The sequence below is a fragment of the Cryptotermes secundus genome, unplaced genomic scaffold (assembly GCF_002891405.2).
Source record: "Cryptotermes secundus unplaced genomic scaffold, Csec_1.0 scaffold846, whole genome shotgun sequence".
NCBI classification, from domain to species: domain Eukaryota; kingdom Metazoa; phylum Arthropoda; class Insecta; order Blattodea; family Kalotermitidae; genus Cryptotermes; species Cryptotermes secundus.
In genome coordinates this window covers 418,610-437,569 of record NW_019739228.1, presented here as the reverse complement: position 1 = coordinate 437,569, position 18,960 = coordinate 418,610, and the positions used below count along the sequence as shown (strand labels likewise).

Below are 18,960 nucleotides of genomic sequence, written 5' to 3'. Positions count from 1 at the left end.
TATAAATTCTGCCGAAACTAGTCCTTACCTTCTGAAGCAACGGTAGTCGGCTTATCGACTCAGGAATGTTAGCTCTATGCGCGCATAGCGGCAAAACACGGTACTACAAAAGCTCTGCTCACAAAAAAATTAGTTCGGTTTCTTTTGGGTACGCCATCGTAGATAATATTGTCATGTGTTGGGTGTGTCATGCGACAAATAAATATATGCGAGTCTCAGATTCAGCAAATCTTTATTGGACACTCACACTTACACACTTTCCAACCATTAGCACTTGCAGTATTACAATTACTGCTTCCACAATATCTCGGCCAATACTTCTGTAGCTCCAACTATCTTCAGTGGCAGCTTCCTGAAGACTCTCTTCTTCAGCTACTAATTCCACACTGACTTCTGTATCCTTCGGCATCTATCCAAAGACTGACTTGGCGAATGCATTCAACCCTTTTTATAACCTCAGTCGCTGCTATGCAAACGAGCCTTTGTTATAACTGTGGAAACTCATCTCTATGCAATGCTCACTGTTACAATTACAGTATCGCTATTGTTACTTCCTAGGCAACGGCCAACTGTTGGGGCTACAATACCGCTACTGTTGCTACCTATGCAACGGTCTGTTCTAGCGTTACTATGGTAGTGACTCCTGGATTCCGAACAGGTGACAATATGTTCTCTTAAAAACATTTAAGGCAGGAAGACAGGTTCTGCTTTTATAACTTTCATACTCTCCTGCAGAGGGTCAATTCTGAACTGGAAGTTCCTGGACCCCCAGGGGGTACAGGAGATGATTTCATAAAAATACAAAATACTAGCAACCACTGAAGATATGGGGACAATGACATGCATTACAAATTATGTACAAACCATGCAGGACTTGAGGTTCTTGCAGCAGTGGCTGTGAAGAGTTCTATCTTCTGGGATATAATGCCATGTAGTTTGTTGGAAATCAAAAGAAATTTTGGAGGAACATGTCACCTACATCTTGAGGGTCAGCAAATAAGCCAAGCAAGAAACCAGCATGAAGCATACTTGGCTCATTCTTTGACCCTGAAGATGGATATGACATGTTCCCCCCAAATGTCAGTTGATTTTCAACGAACTATATGGCACTATATCCCAGAAGACAGCAACCTTTACAGAAAGGGAGAAGGGGAGGGGAAGGGGGCAAGACCAAAAACATCTAGAAGGGACAGGCTATGAAAATGTTGTGTATTTTATATACACTCTATGCTCAGAAGCACTGGGATTTTGGACATGTCCATCATCCACTATTCTAAAAAACTAGAGAACACAATATTTTAGAAACTGTCCTCAGGTTGGGGGGAGACACCTGCTCTGTTGCGTCCTTTAGAAAGAGCTAACCTCAAACACTAGAATACCGGATGATGGACAAGGTCCAAAAATCCCATAATTCCAAATGTTATATACCATCATTAGAACCACTTTGTATCTAACTACACTGTACAATCTACAGAAAAACACACTCTGGCGATAATATTAGGCACAGGCTCATAAACTATAAATTAAATAAGCATGGCAAATTAAGACAATTAAGAATAAAAGGACAAAAGCAATGGTAATATGGAGTACCTTATGTATTGAAGCTAAGTTGCTGTGAGCATCAGCAAATGCTGGGTTGATTTGGATGGCTCTAGTGTAGCACTGGAGAGCTCCCTGGATGTCCTGCATTTCCTTAAGAGTATTGCCCATGTTGCTATAGGCATCTGCAAATGTTGGCTGGATCCTATAAAAAGGAAAGGACATTAGTATCGTGATGACAAGAGGCAAAAGGACACAGTAGAAGTAAGAACTTTTTATTTCCATCCTTGTTGCTTCATGGTGCAGGAACCAAGTCAGACTCTGCTGTGCATTTCAAAATGCTGAGAGCAACTTCTCCAGAAGAAAGCCATCTTCTGGGCTGTCGCCGTGTAGACGTTGTGTTAACCGACGTTTTGGAGGAACGTATCACCTCCATCTTCAGGGTAGATGAAAAAAGAAAATGAGTGAGCGAGGAACCAGCGTGAGCAGGTGCTGACAGACTAATGTCAAGTCGAACAAACCGAGCTGTATAAGAGCAGGAAGAGAAGGGAGAGGGGGCACAAGGAAATCAGTAGAGAGGAGAGGGGAATGATCTGGGGAGGTGGGCCAGCAGGTATAGAATATTGTGTTGGGGGGGGGGGCATTAACTCAGAAGCTTCGGGGCTATGATGCGAGTCAGGCATGGACCTACGTGGCCTTGTGGATCTGGCATCATGTCCTGGAGGTTTCTTGAGGGAACAGATGAGAGGCTTCCACGACTTGCTGAGACAAAACCCCACTTCTCTGTTCGTATTGTCAGGATGGAGTTCAATCTTAATGGCCCTTCCTTCTTTGGTCCTCTGACCAGCATCACTATGGTGTCTTCTTTAGGGATGTTGGGAAACATGGACTCAGCGCAATGCGATAACGCACGCGTTGCCAGTAAACGATAGACTATATGGTGTTATATCCCAGAAGACATCACAATCACCACTGTGAGAACCTCAAATCCTACAACTTTTAAGTTAAATGAGCAACACTGTGTGAAAAATGGATCACTCTTCTTAAGGCACAATGAGGAGGTCAATGCTACACAAAAATGAACTTACCTGATGGCTTCCTTGTAGTGCATAAGAGCTTCATTGAGCTTGCCCTGCTGCTGGAGTACAGATGCCAGATTTGAATGTGCTGCAGCAAACTCAGGGAAAACCTCCAGGGCCTTGAGATAGAGACGAGTTGCTTCTTCAATGTAGCCCTGCTCTCGCTTAATGTTGGCCAGATTGTTGAGAGAATCTGCATGTGTGGGGCACAGCCGCAAGGCAGTGTTGTAGCACTCCTCTGCTTCGACCACCTGACCCTTTTCCTTGAGAGCATTTGCCAAATTGCAGTATGCATCTGGGAAGTTGGGCTGGAGCTCAATGGCACGACGGTACGTGTCAATAGCCAAGTCAATAAGTCTATAAAGATATGTATAATATTTTGTAAGAATAAAAACAAATGGATAGAAAAATACACAACTTGTAATTAATGTTTATTATAATACTGAGTGTCTAACAAAAACTGGGACAATGATTTCACAGTGAAGTTGAGTAAAAACTTGTACTTCTCAAAATACAGGCATTCATTGTAGTAGTATCATTATCAGCATTAGTAGTAGCAGTAGTAGTAACATTTTCTCCATCCTGTGTAGCAATGAGAATAACTGACAAAGATTCATTAATCAAACATTGCTGGACTCTGTTCATCCTACAAATTTAAGGCTAAAATTCAGATGAACACAATTTGGAAATCACTTTAAGGCACCCCTGTATCTTGACTCCTGTTCATTTTGATCACTTTCTGGAAAGATACCCTTCTTACAGGAAAACTGTTGTGAAGTGAAAGAATGTTAGTTACCCTTGTTCATAGTAGACACAGGCCAGGTTTCCATGCACGACAGCATTGTTGGGGCTGAGGTTGAGTGCCCGCAGGTAGGCTGCTACCGCTCTGCAATGAACAAGAAACACATCACTCACCCTGCTGTATCCCACGAGATTAACAGAAGGAACATTAAATGAATAAAAAATTATTCATCATTATTTACTTCTATACTATGATATTTCAAGTGTTTCAACATGGTCTCAACAGTAGTAGGTTCTCTTGATAGGGACAGAATATACTTTATATTGATAATATCAATTTAACAGGAGCTGGGATAGCGCAGTTGGTATAGCGACTGACTACGGGCTGAATAACAGAGGGGTTGGATGTTAAGTTCCAGTATGGTCCAGAATTTCCTCTTCTCATCATCCAGATTGGTTCTAGGGCCCGACCAGCCTCCTATCCAATGGGTACTGGGGGCTCTTTTCCCAGGGGGAAAGCAGCCGGGACGTGAAGCTGACCACTCACCTCCAACTAGTGCTGAGGTTAAGAAAACTTGGATCTATACATCCAGTCTCCCATACACCTACATGACATAGTGCTCAATTACTGAACTACAGGGAACACTACCTTACCTTACCTTACCATTTATTTAACATAAACAACTTTAAAAGACAAAATCAACAGAAGTGAACAATAAAACTACCCTAGCCAATTTCTTTGCTATAAAAAACTTGGATCTTAATGGCTCTGACCTTCAGTTTTAATACTTGTGCTTTTTTTTTGTCTCTGAGACTTTGGGATACTATTTTTGGGTCACAATGAAAGATCTCATTNGGGGGGGGGGGGGGGACTAACCAACCTCCTACCACCACCACCACCACCACAGAACCGCTGAATCATGTGGTCATGTGATTCAACAGTATTGTGAGCTGCTGCACTATAACATCATTCCTGCTATTTAATTGTCAAATAAACATAGAATTACAATTTCTTGGAATGCTTACTGAAATGGACCTTAGAAAACAGGGCGGGGTGGTACTGCTTAACTGAACTAGCTCAGGAAAGAATTTAGTCATGGGCTCCAGTGATTTTTCATGTTTAACAAAAGCAGGGAATTTCCTGAGTAGGCGAAAGGTTTTTCTATGAAGACTCTATACAATGTAATTATGTACGATAAGACTGGAGAAACAGCACACAGAATGCACACCTCTTGATACAACACTTGATCCAAGCAAAGCAGCAGGCACGGGCAGCGGTGCCCTGTGGCTCCCACTGGGTATTGGCGGCCAAACCAGGTCGGTTTGGCGGCAGGATGGTGATGATTGTGTATACAATGATGCATTGGTAGTCCATCGTGTCAGTGAGCGCCCAGACATGTCAGACACTCACAGTCAGTAAGTTAACACTGTACACAAAGTCTTGGGGGGACTGACAAGCATGAAGATCCCCTGAATTTCACTGGTGACTGTCTTCTCCACTTTACGTTACCTAATCTCACGTGAATGTTTCTCCACTGTACCTCAATCAAATTCCTTAACATGATTCACATTCATGTTTCCACACTTCACCACTTTCTTTGATGGTCTAAATGTTTCTAAAAGGCAGTGATAATGACTTTAATTCTGAAATCAAAAATTAACATTCATCGATGATCTTGCACAGCATAAAACAGTGCACGAACAAAATAAACCAAGGACACTGTAACATGACAGTTTTGCAACTTTCTTCTCTGGGATGGGAATTTTAACCACGTCCAAGATGTGGCCATTCCTTCATTATGTTTCACTCATATCTGTAGCAGTAACACGATTACTTTAAAAGAAAGGTCCAATGTTTTTGCAACAGACCTTCCAATTATACTTAATGCATTTTTCGATCCAAATTTACTGTTTACACATAGTAACCGCATGATAAATGTGTGTGTGTGTGTGTGTGCGTGTGTGTGGAGGGGTGGTGGGGTGGAAAGAACCCTGAAATCAAATCACTGATTTACTTTCTTACGTAAGAACAGGAACCTTCCTGCTTGCCATATCTGTGTAGTTGGACGTAGATTTTTATAAAATATATGTCCTTGAAAGAAATTATGCCTAAATTACTCCAGATAGTTCAACTTGTACCAACATAACTATAAATTAATAATTACACAATTAACCCACTTATGTGCACAATTTCCACTAGTACAGACTGCCATTACACTAATTTGTCACATATACTTGCAAAAATTTGCATATATGTGACTATTAACATACTGAAGTCACAGAGTTCACAAGTACGTTTATGACCAAACTCCACACAAAATTTCACAACTCTAGCTGTAATGGTTCATTAGTTACTGCCATCAAAGGGTAAGCCAAATATTTATTCTGCATGGCACCCCGTTGCTTAACACTGTACGGTGACACACAATGCACATTTTTTAAGATATTAAGTGGCCTCAGTGTTGCCCCTACCCCATAAATTCGCATTACAATACTGGTACTATTGTGCTAGAAATAAAAATAAACAGGGGGATGATCTTCTACTGACATGGGGGGGGGGAACAAAAAAAAAACTCCGTGATTTTAGTCCGCAAGCGAACTATACTGACCGAGCGATCGCCGCTTGTCGGCAAATTTAGTGCCAACTGACATGAAGAACATACAAAGTTTAAGGAAAATCCATCAATCGGTACAAAACAAAACAGAAAGAAACGGGCACATGGTAATTATGTCAGTACATTTCTGTGTGTGGCTACTGGACAAGGAACAGGAGAAGCAGACGTCATAGCAATGTTCCTGACTCACAGGCTGCCAACGCCTGTTGATCATGATCTTAGACATGAAATTCATTCCGCGCCTGCTATTCTTGCACGCCAAGCACCGGTGCTGGAGAAGTTGCCTATATAGCCAGGCGAAAAGTTTAAAGCCACGGACGAATGACTTCCAACAGCATTTTTTCTTCTCGTACTTACACTGTGAGTTACAGGCAAAGAATCCTTTGGGGAGCCAAGATTATCTCGCAATGCTGAAATAAGGAATCGGAAAGAGAAATCTGCAGGCATCCGGATAAAAATTACATGTTCCGTGCCGTGTTGCAATGAAGAAACGCCTATCCTGACTCTGGAAGCAGCCACGTTCTTCACAATATACAAATTACATATATCTTTAAGACTTGCAACTCTTATTCCAAGCAGTTCGTGATGTGATGAATATTTACCAAACTGCAAGGAATATACTTGCTTACGCACTGCGATCAGCTCTCATATTCCCAAGAGAGTTGTGTCTGCAATAAATTAATGACCAATGAGGAAATTTAAAATAACGAATTAGGAAAAAATGGGTACAACAAACTGCGGTATACCTTTTCGTCTTCTACTGCTGCCGTTTTCAATCGGCCTAAAATTAGAAGTAACACTAGAAACCTGTGTTTAATTACGCCCTCAGAATACTATTGTATTTAAGCATCCTGTTGCATTAATATATCATTTATTTCACACATATATCCTTCTCAAATGCAACTTATTCTCTAGTCACCCTTCTTCCTCCTACATGTTTCGGCCATATACGGCCATCATCACGCGTCTTCTACCTATGTCAAAATTACGTATCACGTGTGAACGCGATCTTTCCCGATTAAAATAAACTGACCTTATCTGTAACTGCGTATAGCCGCACAATATGGAGGATAACCTAGAAAAAAACATGATTCACGCTTTACATAATTTTGACATACAACAATGTTTGCGAAATAGAAGACACCGGCGATGGCCGTATACGACCGAAACATGTAGAGAGGAAGAAGGGTGAGTAGATAATAAGTTGCATTTAAGAAGAAATATATGTGAAATAAGTCGTATACTTATCGTTAAGTTATTAAAATACCCTGTATCAGCACAGAATCCCATTACATCACAGTTGTGCTTCATATTATCTATTGTCTACAGTAAATTTAACAAGCATGGGGGTTCGGTGGCTGTTTCTACTGCTACCCCTAGTTTAATGTCCTAGAACTAGCAAGATACATTTCAACACGCCGAATAGCGGCAGTGGTCGTCAACGCTCTCCACATTTTTCAGTACCGAACAAGAACGCTAAATGTATTTCCTATTACAAAGGTTCAGGGGTCAATTCCAACTGCTATCAATAATCGACAACAACACAATCGAACTTATTCAATTTAATGACAACCAATTATCCGAAGATGGGACTAGAGAAATCCCGAAAGGTCGTGCACATAAACAGACAGGGGTCTGAAATAAACCATCTGGTAGCCTCTTACCAAAGTTCTCCCATAGCCTTTAACTGTTTTCTGAGCCTCATATGTGATAATAAATGTTTACTAGAAGACATACAAAGTGAGGCTAAACATGTATTTGCTACTGGTTTCCGTTAACTCGCCCGTGGCCTGTGGGCAAGTGTATTTATGGAGCACCTTGTAAAAGCCATATCTAAAATAATCCTGAAGTCTACTGGAGCAGACGCCCGCATTAGAAAGCGAAGTTACGACTCAACTATCGAGCGGATATACATTGTGTACGCAAAAGGTAGCTATCTAAAGCAATGGTCACCGATTCTGATTCAAACAGAAGCATATTAAAACTGCCTTCGTTATGTCAGAGGCAACACAGCCAACCTGCTGTACAGTCTGCCTCTTGAAAATTAACGACATACACTATCACTGAGTAAATGAACCTGGGCGATTCTAAATATTTATCGCTTCCCACTGTTTTACGTCGATGTGTATCATCTCACATACAGTAATATACCATGCGCGGCTCCCGGGGAAAATTCACACAGCAGTCACTTGAAATATTGTTCCCACACAGACGAAACCAGAAGCAGCCCAGCACATCGATGTGTGTACATACCAGCACCAATGACTTGTATCCTCGTCAAGCTCTACCTCCCCTACCACTTCTGAAAGACCTGCTCACATGCAAACACGATGGCGCAGTGGCTACCATCGGACAGAAACCAACCACAGACATGATGTTGATCGTCGTTTTATACCACATCCCCAGAGGCACTCCAAAACATTTGCCCTCACCGGAAAGCTATAATCCAGATGACGATATGAACACAAACACTACAGCACTTTCCCTGCCATCTACTGATACACTCTCAATAGAAACACTGACATCAATACTAGGGCGGCAGCACCTTACGTATTATCGACAGCCTTACTTTCCCACGTTTTAAATTCAACAGGTTTATGCTGGATGAGTCTACAGCTTTTGCTGCTTTTCAAGGACACTAGTTTGTTCGTTATAAGCAGTTCTCGGAAGGGCTTATGGCGCCTACTTTCCTCCATACCGTTCGATGTATATGGGAAGGGTGCGGTATTTATAAATTAATAATCATACAAGTTCGTGATCAGTATCTGTGTACTGTTTCCACCACTACGTATTACACTGCGCTGGCCACGACCTCGAAGTTCGCGCAGTAGAAATCACGTTCGAAATGTTTAAAATGTTACATTCATCATTACCAGGTGCGTTTACCAACTTCATACTACACTTCACATGAATAACACTAATGATCCATTACTTACTGCCATCAAATTGCAAGCTATATACATATTTCGAGTTGCCGTAATGTTTCATATTCTGCAAAAAGATTAAGAGATATAAGGTAAAGTCGTCCCCGTGTTTAATTAAGCACTATGTCATGAAGACACATGGGGGGGGGTGGAGATATAGATCCACCATTCTTGACCTCGGCATTATATGGTGACATTCACGGCCCGGCCGCTTTATCCCCGATAGCCACTGGTCAGGAGGCTGGGTGGGCCCCAGAGCCGGTCTGGAAGGTATGGAGAAGAGAGAAAATCTTGTCCCGCTGGAAATCAAACCCCGGCCGTCTAGCCATAGCGCGTCACTATACCGACTGAGCTATCACGACTCCAAGTTAAGATATATTACATCAAATTTCGGGACCCCTGCATTAAGTGGCAGTAGTACCTCTCTCTCATCTCAGAAGTTCACACGAGTAAAATGTACAAAACTGGAAGGTGGTCGCTAATGGCACCATATTCACAAAAAGTTTCATGAAAATCAGTAAACTGATTCGTAAGTTACTAGAGGAGACAGGCCCAATGACTTGCCATTATAAACTGGATTATTTACAAAACATGGACAGCAAACTAGAATTTTGTTAGGATGTACATATTGCTGATGGTTAGAAAATTCGCTTTTCACTTACACAGATTAGAGCTGTGAACATCGAAATTAACTTCTTTCGTTATGCGTTCTCGATACGACACTTCAGTATGGCTCGAACCCGAACTTCTTGTAAGAGAAGTGAAAAGAGCCAATAGAATGACACGGGAGGAAAACGTGTACTCCAATGGCATAGGAAGAACTGTCACTACAGAGAGAAAGAGAGACAGTAGTAGACCCACGGGGCTCGGAACCAAGAATAAATGTGCTGGTGAGGGTCATCAGCAATTTACGAGACCCGAATACAGCCCATTATGAGACTGGGCCTTCTTGTGGAGGTATAGCTGCAGTTCTTCTTAACCTTCAGCACCAAATGCAGATACAAATCTACGAGAAATAATACAAAGCGAATCGCTATACAACAGTTATAAATAATTAATGTTTACATTAAACATTAATCGCATCCAAAACAGCTTCATATAAAAGTTTACTTACTTACTCATGGAGCTGAGCCCTTCTGGAGGAGCCGCCAATTCTGCAGCTACTCTAGAATTTCCCAGCATTTTATGGAACCCGAAGGTTCATCACCGTGTTCACAAGAGCCCTCCACTGGTCCCTATCCTGAGCCAGATCTATCCAATCCATCCCATCCCATCCTATCTCTCTAAGATCCATTCTAATACTGTCCACCCACCTACGCCTTGGTCTTCCCTGTGGTCTCCTTCCTTCTGACTTTCCCACGAATATCCTATACGCATTCCTCGTCTCCCCCATTCGTGCTACATGACCTGCCCACCTCATCCTCCTCGACTTGATCACTCTAATTATACTTGGAGAAGAGTACAAGTTATGAAGCTCCTCATTATGCAGTTTTCTCCAACCTCCTGTGATTTCGTCTCTCTTATAAAAGTTACACAACTTAATAACATCTATATTTCATGTAATGGGAAATGTTTAGGATGAGGCGTTTTTTAAAAACAGAAAATCGTTAGACTGATTTCGGCCTCGTATAACGAGGAAGGTTATACTGCACCGATTTAGACTAAAATTTCCATTCGATCAACAAATTTTAGTGCAAACTCAAATACCAAATATCATCAAAGCAATGTCACCGGTTTCGGAGATGAACTGTGAAGAGAAAATGGAAACAATACGACCAAAAGAAACATATACACTTCAACGTTTCGGAGACTGGCTGTCTCGAACATCAGAGTCGATCAGGGGAACGACACGTCGCCGATACAGTCACCGCGAAGCCTGGCGGTTGATCGCTGGAGATAATTTTAGTGCATCCCTGTGGTCTAGTGGTCAGAGTTCCTGGCAACATATCCAGAGGTCCGGCTTCGATTCCCGTAGCTACCAAATTTTCTGAGAAGTAGTGGGTTTGGAACGGGGTCCACTCAGCCTCGTGAGGATAACTGAGGAGCTATTTGAAGGAAATAGCGGCTCCGGTCTAGAAAACCGAGATTAACGGCCATGGGAATTCGTTGTGCTGACCACGCGACACACTCTATCCGCTAAAGTTCGCACTAACTTCGCCGACAAGCGGCAGTACCTCGGTCGGTATAGTTCGCCTGCGGACTAAAACCACGGAGTTTGTTTTTTGTTTATTTACTTGCCGCTTAAAGCTTGCCAAGTGTTTGTTTGCCCGTTATCCTTTACTAATCAACTAACAAAACATGGTATAAGTAGTTCCATATGAAGGTCGCGAGTGAGTGGCTAGTGCTCCATATCTGGGTGATGTATGGTTTGTTTTTCAGTCCGGAGCCTGGCTATAATGGCACAAGTTCTTGGAGATTTCAATCAGTCTCCGTAAGGAAGGCAACTGACAGTATCCTAAACAGGCCACTCTCTTCCCTATATGCATAAGCCTATCATAACTATCCTCCTATTCCACGCTATATAATCACGCAATCAAGAAAGTGCGGTTAGATAAGTTAAGGGGGGGAGTTTCAATTTAGTATGACAATAAAATCGAACGAAGCGAAATATGCTGAATGTGGTAGGAACGAAGAAAAACTGCGAAGTGTGAAACTGAAAGGACCAAGAGGATGACCTGGTTGTGCGGAAAGCTGAAGTGGCCGAACACACTACTTTAGGTTGCAACAAAACTGCAAGTCGGGTAAAGGTAAAGTTGTCCCCGTGCTTCTAATTAAGCACTACGCCATGAAGGCGTATGGGGAAGTGGATGTACAGATCCACATTCTGACCTTGGCACTAGTTGGAAGCGAGTGGACAGCTTCACGCCCCGGCCGCTTTACCGATGGGGAAAGAGCCCGATACCTATTGGATAGGAGATTCGGTGGACCACAGAGACGTGGAGAACAGAAAATTCTTGCCTCCGTCGGGACGCGAACTCCCACCCCTAGGTCGTCCAGCCCGTAGCCAGTCGCTATACCGACTGAGCTATCCCGGCTCCGTAAGTTGGGTTGCTAATTTAAAATTCTAGAAAAGGTCGAACTATCATGGAATTATTTATAAAGATCATTAATTGTAACAACAGATTTATATTCAAAGACGTGGGAGAACGTTTATTTAAAGCAGTGGTTCTCCAAATGGGTTGTACCGCCCCCTGGGGGCGCTAAGATCCAAAGGGGGCGGACCCCTCTGAGCTTATTTACGTTTGAGTAACTTTGTACCAGACACTGGGAAACTAGAATCGCTTCAAGCTTATCCATCGGACTGAGAATTTACTAACAACGAAGTAGTTAGTAAATGTGGTATCTTATTTTATTGTTATTACCTTCCTTAGTGGGTTCTGTAAACAGCTATTCCGAAGAATACTTTTTATAGGGTAGGGCAGAGGAAACAGAGGATGAGTTTTTACGGAACTGGGGGCGGGCGTTGGCCTGAAAAAGTTTGGGAACCACTGGTTTAAACAGGAGTGAGTGAGCAGAGGCCTTGTGATGGACCGATCCACTGTAAGACGACGACACGCCTGATGCCTAAAGAAATGTTACAGAATCAAATCTGAATGTAAGAAGGGTCTGAGGGCCGAAGTCGCGAAAACTGAAGAAAAGCTCCTTCCTACAGTTTACGTAGAAATAACGGAATTCATTTTTAGGCAACATCGTCAAACTGGCGTGCCTGACTTTCTCTGCCAAGGCACCGGCTTTAACATTTCTTCGGGTTTATTCATTATCAAGAAGCTAATGTCGGGGTCAATATCCTGGAACAGCCTCCTTCCAAATCATTCACTCACCATTACCAAAGATAATCTTCCCATCAGAGGTTATTACATTATTACAGCTAGAATAACATTACTAAAACACTGAGGAACAAGCGCAGACAACTGGGGCACATCACCATAAACAAATTGGATTACAAAAGAGTTCTCCATAACAAACATTAACGAAGGGACCGCTCCTATTCTATTAGATTAATACCCAGCGTTGACATCGAACATCGAACATTGTTACACCTTCCAGCATAGGGTGGCTTGTATCAGTATGGGCACTTGCAGGATTTGAGGTTCTCACAGCGGTGGTTATGAAGAGTTCTGTCTTCTGGGGATATAGCGCTGTGTAGGATCTGAGGTTCTCACAGCGGTGGTTATGAAGAGTACTATCTTCTGGGATATAGCGCTGTGTAGGGTGTAGGATCTGAGGTTCTCACAGCGGTGGTTATGAAGAGTTCTGTCTTCTGGGGATATAGCGCTGTGTAGGATCTGAGGTTCTCACAGCGGTGGTTATGAAGAGTTCTGTCTTCTGGGGATATAGCGCTGTGTAGGATCTGAGGTTCTCACAGCGGTGGTTATGAAGAGTTCTGTCTTCTGGGGATATAGCGCTGTGTAGGATCTGAGGTTCTCACAGCGGTGGTTATGAAGAGTTCTGTCTTCTGGGGATATAGCGCTGTGTAGGATCTGAGGTTCTCACAGCGGTGGTTATGAAGAGTTCTGTCTTCTGGGGATATAGCGCTGTGTAGGATCTGAGGTTCTCACAGCGGTGGTTATGAAGAGTTCTGTCTTCTGGGGATATAGCGCTGTGTAGGATCTGAGGTTCTCACAGCGGTGGTTATGAAGAGTTCTGTCTTCTGGGGATATAGCGCTGTGTAGGATCTGAGGTTCTCACAGCGGTGGTTATGAAGAGTTCTGTCTTCTGGGGATATAGCGCTGTGTAGTCCGTTGAAAGCCAACCGACGTTTCAGATGATCATGTCTCTCCGTCCGGATATGTTCCTCCGAAACGCCGGTTGGCTTTCAACGGACTACACGGCGTTACATATCAGAAGATAGAACTCTTGCTACGGACATTTCAGTGACAAATTACAGATCCATACGAACAGTGAATATCACGAATATAAAGCAACTAAAATATACACAAACGATAACCACATAATCTACAACACAAGTATTCGCCGTTGGTACGGCACATTCTAGGATCCCGAAGGATTAGAACCTATTCTTTTTTAAATGTGAAATATCTGTAATTACATTACTCAAATTACATTTCTGGACAGAAATTATTTTTTTTTAAATACGAAACGATGGCGAGGGGTTTGTTCGAACCGGACCTCTAACATTTTTTTTTTTGCGAATTCATACTCTGTATTCACCCACGCGCACCAAAGTGCAGTTCACGTGGGATTTGCATGACCGCCGCTACAGCACAGGCGTACCAAGGGCCGCCTCTGTTGACACAATTTAAAACAAGACTTTTCTGCTTTCTGTTAAATAAAAATTAATCTATGCCGATCTTTACTTCATACTGAAACCATCAACTAGCAGTAATCTAAACTTGTTATGATAAAACTATCGTAAGTTACGGCGGGGCCACGCGGTAGGGCAGTTGGTGGAGGAACTATGCTACAAGTCGGGAAGGTGCGGGTTCGATTCCGGATGAGATCACTGCATTTTTCAATTGACCTAATCCTTTCAGCGGCACTATGGCCCTAGGATCGTCTCACCGTCTAACAGAAATGAGTACCAGGAATCTTCCTGTGGGGTAGAGGGCGGCCGGCGAGTAAGGCTGACAATCTCATTGCCATCTGTGAGCCGACTGCCTATAAAATGTGGAAGCCCCGACGTCTCACAACTCTATGGGCCTCCTTGGTCTGTTATATAGGGTTAGCTTTACCTTTTCTTATAAGTTACGGTACCAATCATGTTCATCGTTGGTGTGCGAAAACGCCGTGCTACTAACTGTGACGGCATTTAGGTTTGCCCCGGCACTATACAAGTACAAATGGTTCATCGGTTATCGCAAATAATTCAAGCCACTCTGCATTCATTACAACAGCACCTTTCATAGGCTGCGTATTCTCCAACAAAGCTGCAATACCTTACAATGAATGGCGATGCGCTTGGTTTACCCATCTCACAAGATGGCATGGCCTCCAGTTAAACCCTAGATTAACAGTGCCCTATCAACTGCAGAGATTAAGTTATGCGGCGTCCAATGACGAGAAAAGTTGATCATGACTGTGGCCTACTTCACGATACGATCCCGCATTCGCCTAGAGAGACAGCTGGTAATATACAGAGACAATCTGATACTTCAAAATATACCAGTGGAATAGGTACAGTCGCCTGCAATGGGATGCTGTTTATCGTACCGAAATCTGAATGAGGACGGCTGGAAAGGAACAACCCTCACCCCTTCAGCGGGACCCTCTTAATAATGTCAAAAATCTTGTAGAGGGCCTCAACTGGTTTGCGCCCCATTCTTTGCCCTACTTGTACCCCTCGAAGCTGATAATGTCAAGTCTGCGATGAAGTGCAAATTTGTGTGAACTGAGAGGCAACGGGTTTCTGTCTCGGAAAGAATTGAATCCATATCTTCCAACCGATCGAGATGGATCAGGGTGCCTGCCCAGATTTGGTGAACCACTCAAATTACTTTTCAGGCTTATGAAACGATTTTACTAAAGTGCTACTCGTGACCCGTTGATTTATGCTATACGTTAGTCGTCTCAAACGTTTACTGCACAACTCCACTCTACTGCACTGGTCATCACACAAGAGTCGAAAATTGTGATCCAAATGAAGTAAACTGGGTTCTTTGCTATACTGAATACTTCACTTAACTTCCAAGTTCATTTACTACAGATACAAAATCTACAGTCGCGAAGCGAAACCATTACTGCAGAAACTGTCCTTATTGTAAAGAATGCCGTCTTCTGGGATGTGGTGCCCTGTAGATATTTTGTTAGCCGACGTTTCGGGGAACGTATCGCCTCTATCTTCAGGGTATAAGAAATCCGCGAGCGGTGTCTGTAGACACAGACACCTGATCACGCTAATTCATTGCTTGCGGATTTCTTATACCCTGAAGATGGAGGCGATACGTTCCTCCGAAACGTCGGCTAACAAAATATCTACACGGCACCACATCCCACAACACGGAATTCTTCATAGTCACCGCCGTGAAAACCTCAAATCTTACATGTCCTTATTGTATTTCGTGAAATATTCATTAAACGCTTCTTCATGGAATCTCATTTTAAGCACTATGTTTATAAGAAGGGCTGCTTTTAAGAAATTCTGATAAAGTATAATTGGGACTTCATATAAAAAGCGAGAATTATAACTGATAATTAATATGTCCCGACATATTTTACTATAGACCATTAACACCAGATTTCATGGGACCGACGAAGTTTCAAACGAGATACGCAGACGAAGATTATGCGTTAATCCGATGCACTTAGCATACGGAACGGATAAACACTGAATTATAGCCGTGGCAACTTCACGCCACAGTCAACAGTCGGTTAACACGAATCGGCCAGTGGCTTTCTTCCGCACTAGATGTGATGGTTACACAACGAAGCAGGCCTATTTTAAGGTAGTAGAGCTCTCCATAAACTTTGTTTGGCAAAGGTAAGGTAAAGCTATCCCTGTGCTTAACTACGCACTACGCCATGAAGACGTATGGGGGAGTGGATGTATAGATGCACATTTTCTTGACCTCGACACTAGTTGCAGGAGAGTGGTCAGCTCCACACACCCCGGCCGCTTTACCCCCGAGGAAAGAGCCCACGGTGCCCATTGGATGGGAGGTTGGGTGGACACCAGAGCCGGTTTGAGATGTGAATATTCTTGACCCTACCGGGACTCGAACTTCGACCCCTCGGTCGTCCAAGCCCACAGCCAGTCGCTACACATACTACGCTATCCCGGCTACCCAACTTTGTTTTGTTTGGATCTCCGGGGGGGAGTGTTTCTAGAGGAAATGTCATGCAGGCGTTACAACAAGAAAAAGTGTGAAAGATAAAAAATTGATTAGTTCTTGTTTTTCTCAGATAATGAAGACATGCAATATATGCATAAAATGGTAGAAACCAGCAAAATCTGTTAGGACAGTCGGCCTCTGGGGCTTTGAATGGAAAAGTCTCTTAAAAAATGTCTTAAAAACCATTACGCAGCGAAGTTGGGCATGGCTGACTTGAACTTTCGAAAACATGCGTATTTTTCTTTGTTTCTGTATTTCGGTGATTACTTATAAATTGCACTGTCGAAAAGCCACAAACCGCTATGCTGAAATGATATGAGCTTCTCTTTATATTAGCGAGTACTTGGCAGTTCCGGACGTTTACAGCACAAACGGACACTGTTTCTTGAGGATTATTGCTCCAGATATTTACCGACCGCACAAGCCATGCAGCATCGGATTGCGGAACTGCGGATGATTAAAGGGAAAGATGTGACTTATTTTAAGACGCCATTCCACATTTGCCTGAAGTACTACGAAAAATATCCAGATCGGCTCTGGGGCCTATTCAACCTATCCAATGGGTGCCGGAGGCCCTTTCCCCGGAGGTAAAGCGGCCGCGGCGTGAAACTGACCACTCACATCCAGCTATTGCTGAGGTCAAGAAAAATGTGGGTCTATACATCCATTCCCCAACACGCCTTCATGGCGTAGTGCTTAATTAGTTAAGCACAAGGACACCTTTACCTTTTTTTTCTTGGCACTACAGCCCCAGTGGGGCCTACCTCCATGAACTTCTCCGTTCACTTCGGTTTTTCCAGATCTTACACATACGGTAGGACTCCTTGGGCGGGTGATCAGCTCGTCGCAAGGCCTCTACCTGTACACAAACACAGAAAAACGCATACACACAAACTAAAAATCCATGCCCTGAGTGGGATTCGAACCCACGATCCCGGTTTCCAAGCGAGCGAAGACAGTGCATGCCTTAGACCGCTCGGCTACCGTGACCGGCACTTCACCTTTTACAACGAAAAATAACGGGAAAATACGCAACCGACGGTAAGTTCGTAATACGCGGAAGCGTTTAAGTGTAGCAGAACCCAAACCCAGGAACAAGGAATTAGGTAGATAGCTGCCGCGACAACAGTAGTGGAGTCACCAATTAAATTAAAATTCGCTTGGTGGGGGGCTGAGTCCAACTGGGTCCACTCGGCACGGCGACCACTGATTGGCCTAGTTAGCCTGCCTCGGGTGATTATGATGATGGAGAATTTGGTTGAGTGAAGACTGGCAGGGGAAACCGAAGTACTCGGAGAAAACTTGCCCCAGCGCCACTTTGGCCACCACAAATCCCACTTGATCAGACCCGGGATCGAACCCGGGACGCCGCGATGGGAAGCCAGTGACTAACCGCTTGAGCTATGGGGCGGCCTGTCTTACTTACTTATAGCATAGCAGAACCCAAACACAGGAACACCTGCCCCGACAACAGTAGCGGAGTCACCAATGGTCCCAGTGTTAATCACGCGAAGGTTTGCGCTACTCGTAAGTAACTCATGGTTTTTATGTTATTTAGCCCAAAAGAAGAAAATACAGTCAGCCAGTTCGCCAGCCCAGCGAACTAATAACCCAGCAGACTACAGAAGAAAGGAGCTTTACGATGGAGACGTCTCCCTGACCATTTCTAATATCACCTCAACTGCTTTTCAGGTGACCTATTTCAAACCTTCCAATAGCGGCCGTCTGCTCGTACGGGGCATTTGTGTAAGTAACTTAATGGCAGGGTAAACTGTTTTCGCAATCTGCGTCAGAAAAACGAGAGTGGGCGGGAACAAATATTTGTGAATTAGAAAATACGTGGAACAAGATCGTGGTTTATTTTCAATAAATATCTCAATGATGAGGGACCCACTCACACCTCTTCAAATTCGAAGCCGGGATCTTTCGACAACAAAGCAGGATTCCTAATCACACATCGAAGTTAGGGTACAAAGATTTGCAAGTAACAATACTTATGTACAGGGTTTAAACACCATGCCATGAAGGCGTATAGGGGATTAGTTAGTTAGTTATTGGAGAGGGTGGGTTTCCCCATGCACTTAGACCTGTACTGGTCCATTGTGCTTCCCTCTATGATTTCTACCAGTCTCTATATCCTACCGGTACTGGTGCTTACCATCAGTCCCGCCCAGCCAGCGAGACCGGCTCTACTAGCTGAGGTATCTATAATGCTTCCCCCATCTACCAGAGGTATTAGAGACTGCTGTTGGGCGGGAAACGTCCGTTAATT

General features: G+C 43.4%; 1 protein-coding gene across 3 annotated transcripts in view; it reads right to left on the bottom strand.

Moving 5' to 3' along the window:
- LOC111871788 (UDP-N-acetylglucosamine--peptide N-acetylglucosaminyltransferase 110 kDa subunit) overlaps positions 1-18,960 on the bottom strand; it is a 163,298-nt gene that overhangs the window by 17,022 nt on the left and 127,316 nt on the right. For 2 of the 3 annotated variants that reach the window (XM_023865121.2, XM_023865123.2), the window contains exons 2-5: positions 4,589-5,003; positions 3,415-3,504; positions 2,628-2,975; positions 1,591-1,744 (exon numbers count right to left, since the gene is read on the bottom strand). In XM_023865121.2, the coding sequence (XP_023720889.1) occupies positions 1,591-1,744; positions 2,628-2,975; positions 3,415-3,504; positions 4,589-4,734 (738 nt within the window). In that variant the 5' untranslated portion in view covers positions 4,735-5,003. The remainder of the gene's footprint in view (positions 1-1,590; positions 1,745-2,627; positions 2,976-3,414; positions 3,505-4,588; positions 5,004-18,960) is intronic. The other variant, XM_023865120.2, reaches the window with a different exon arrangement.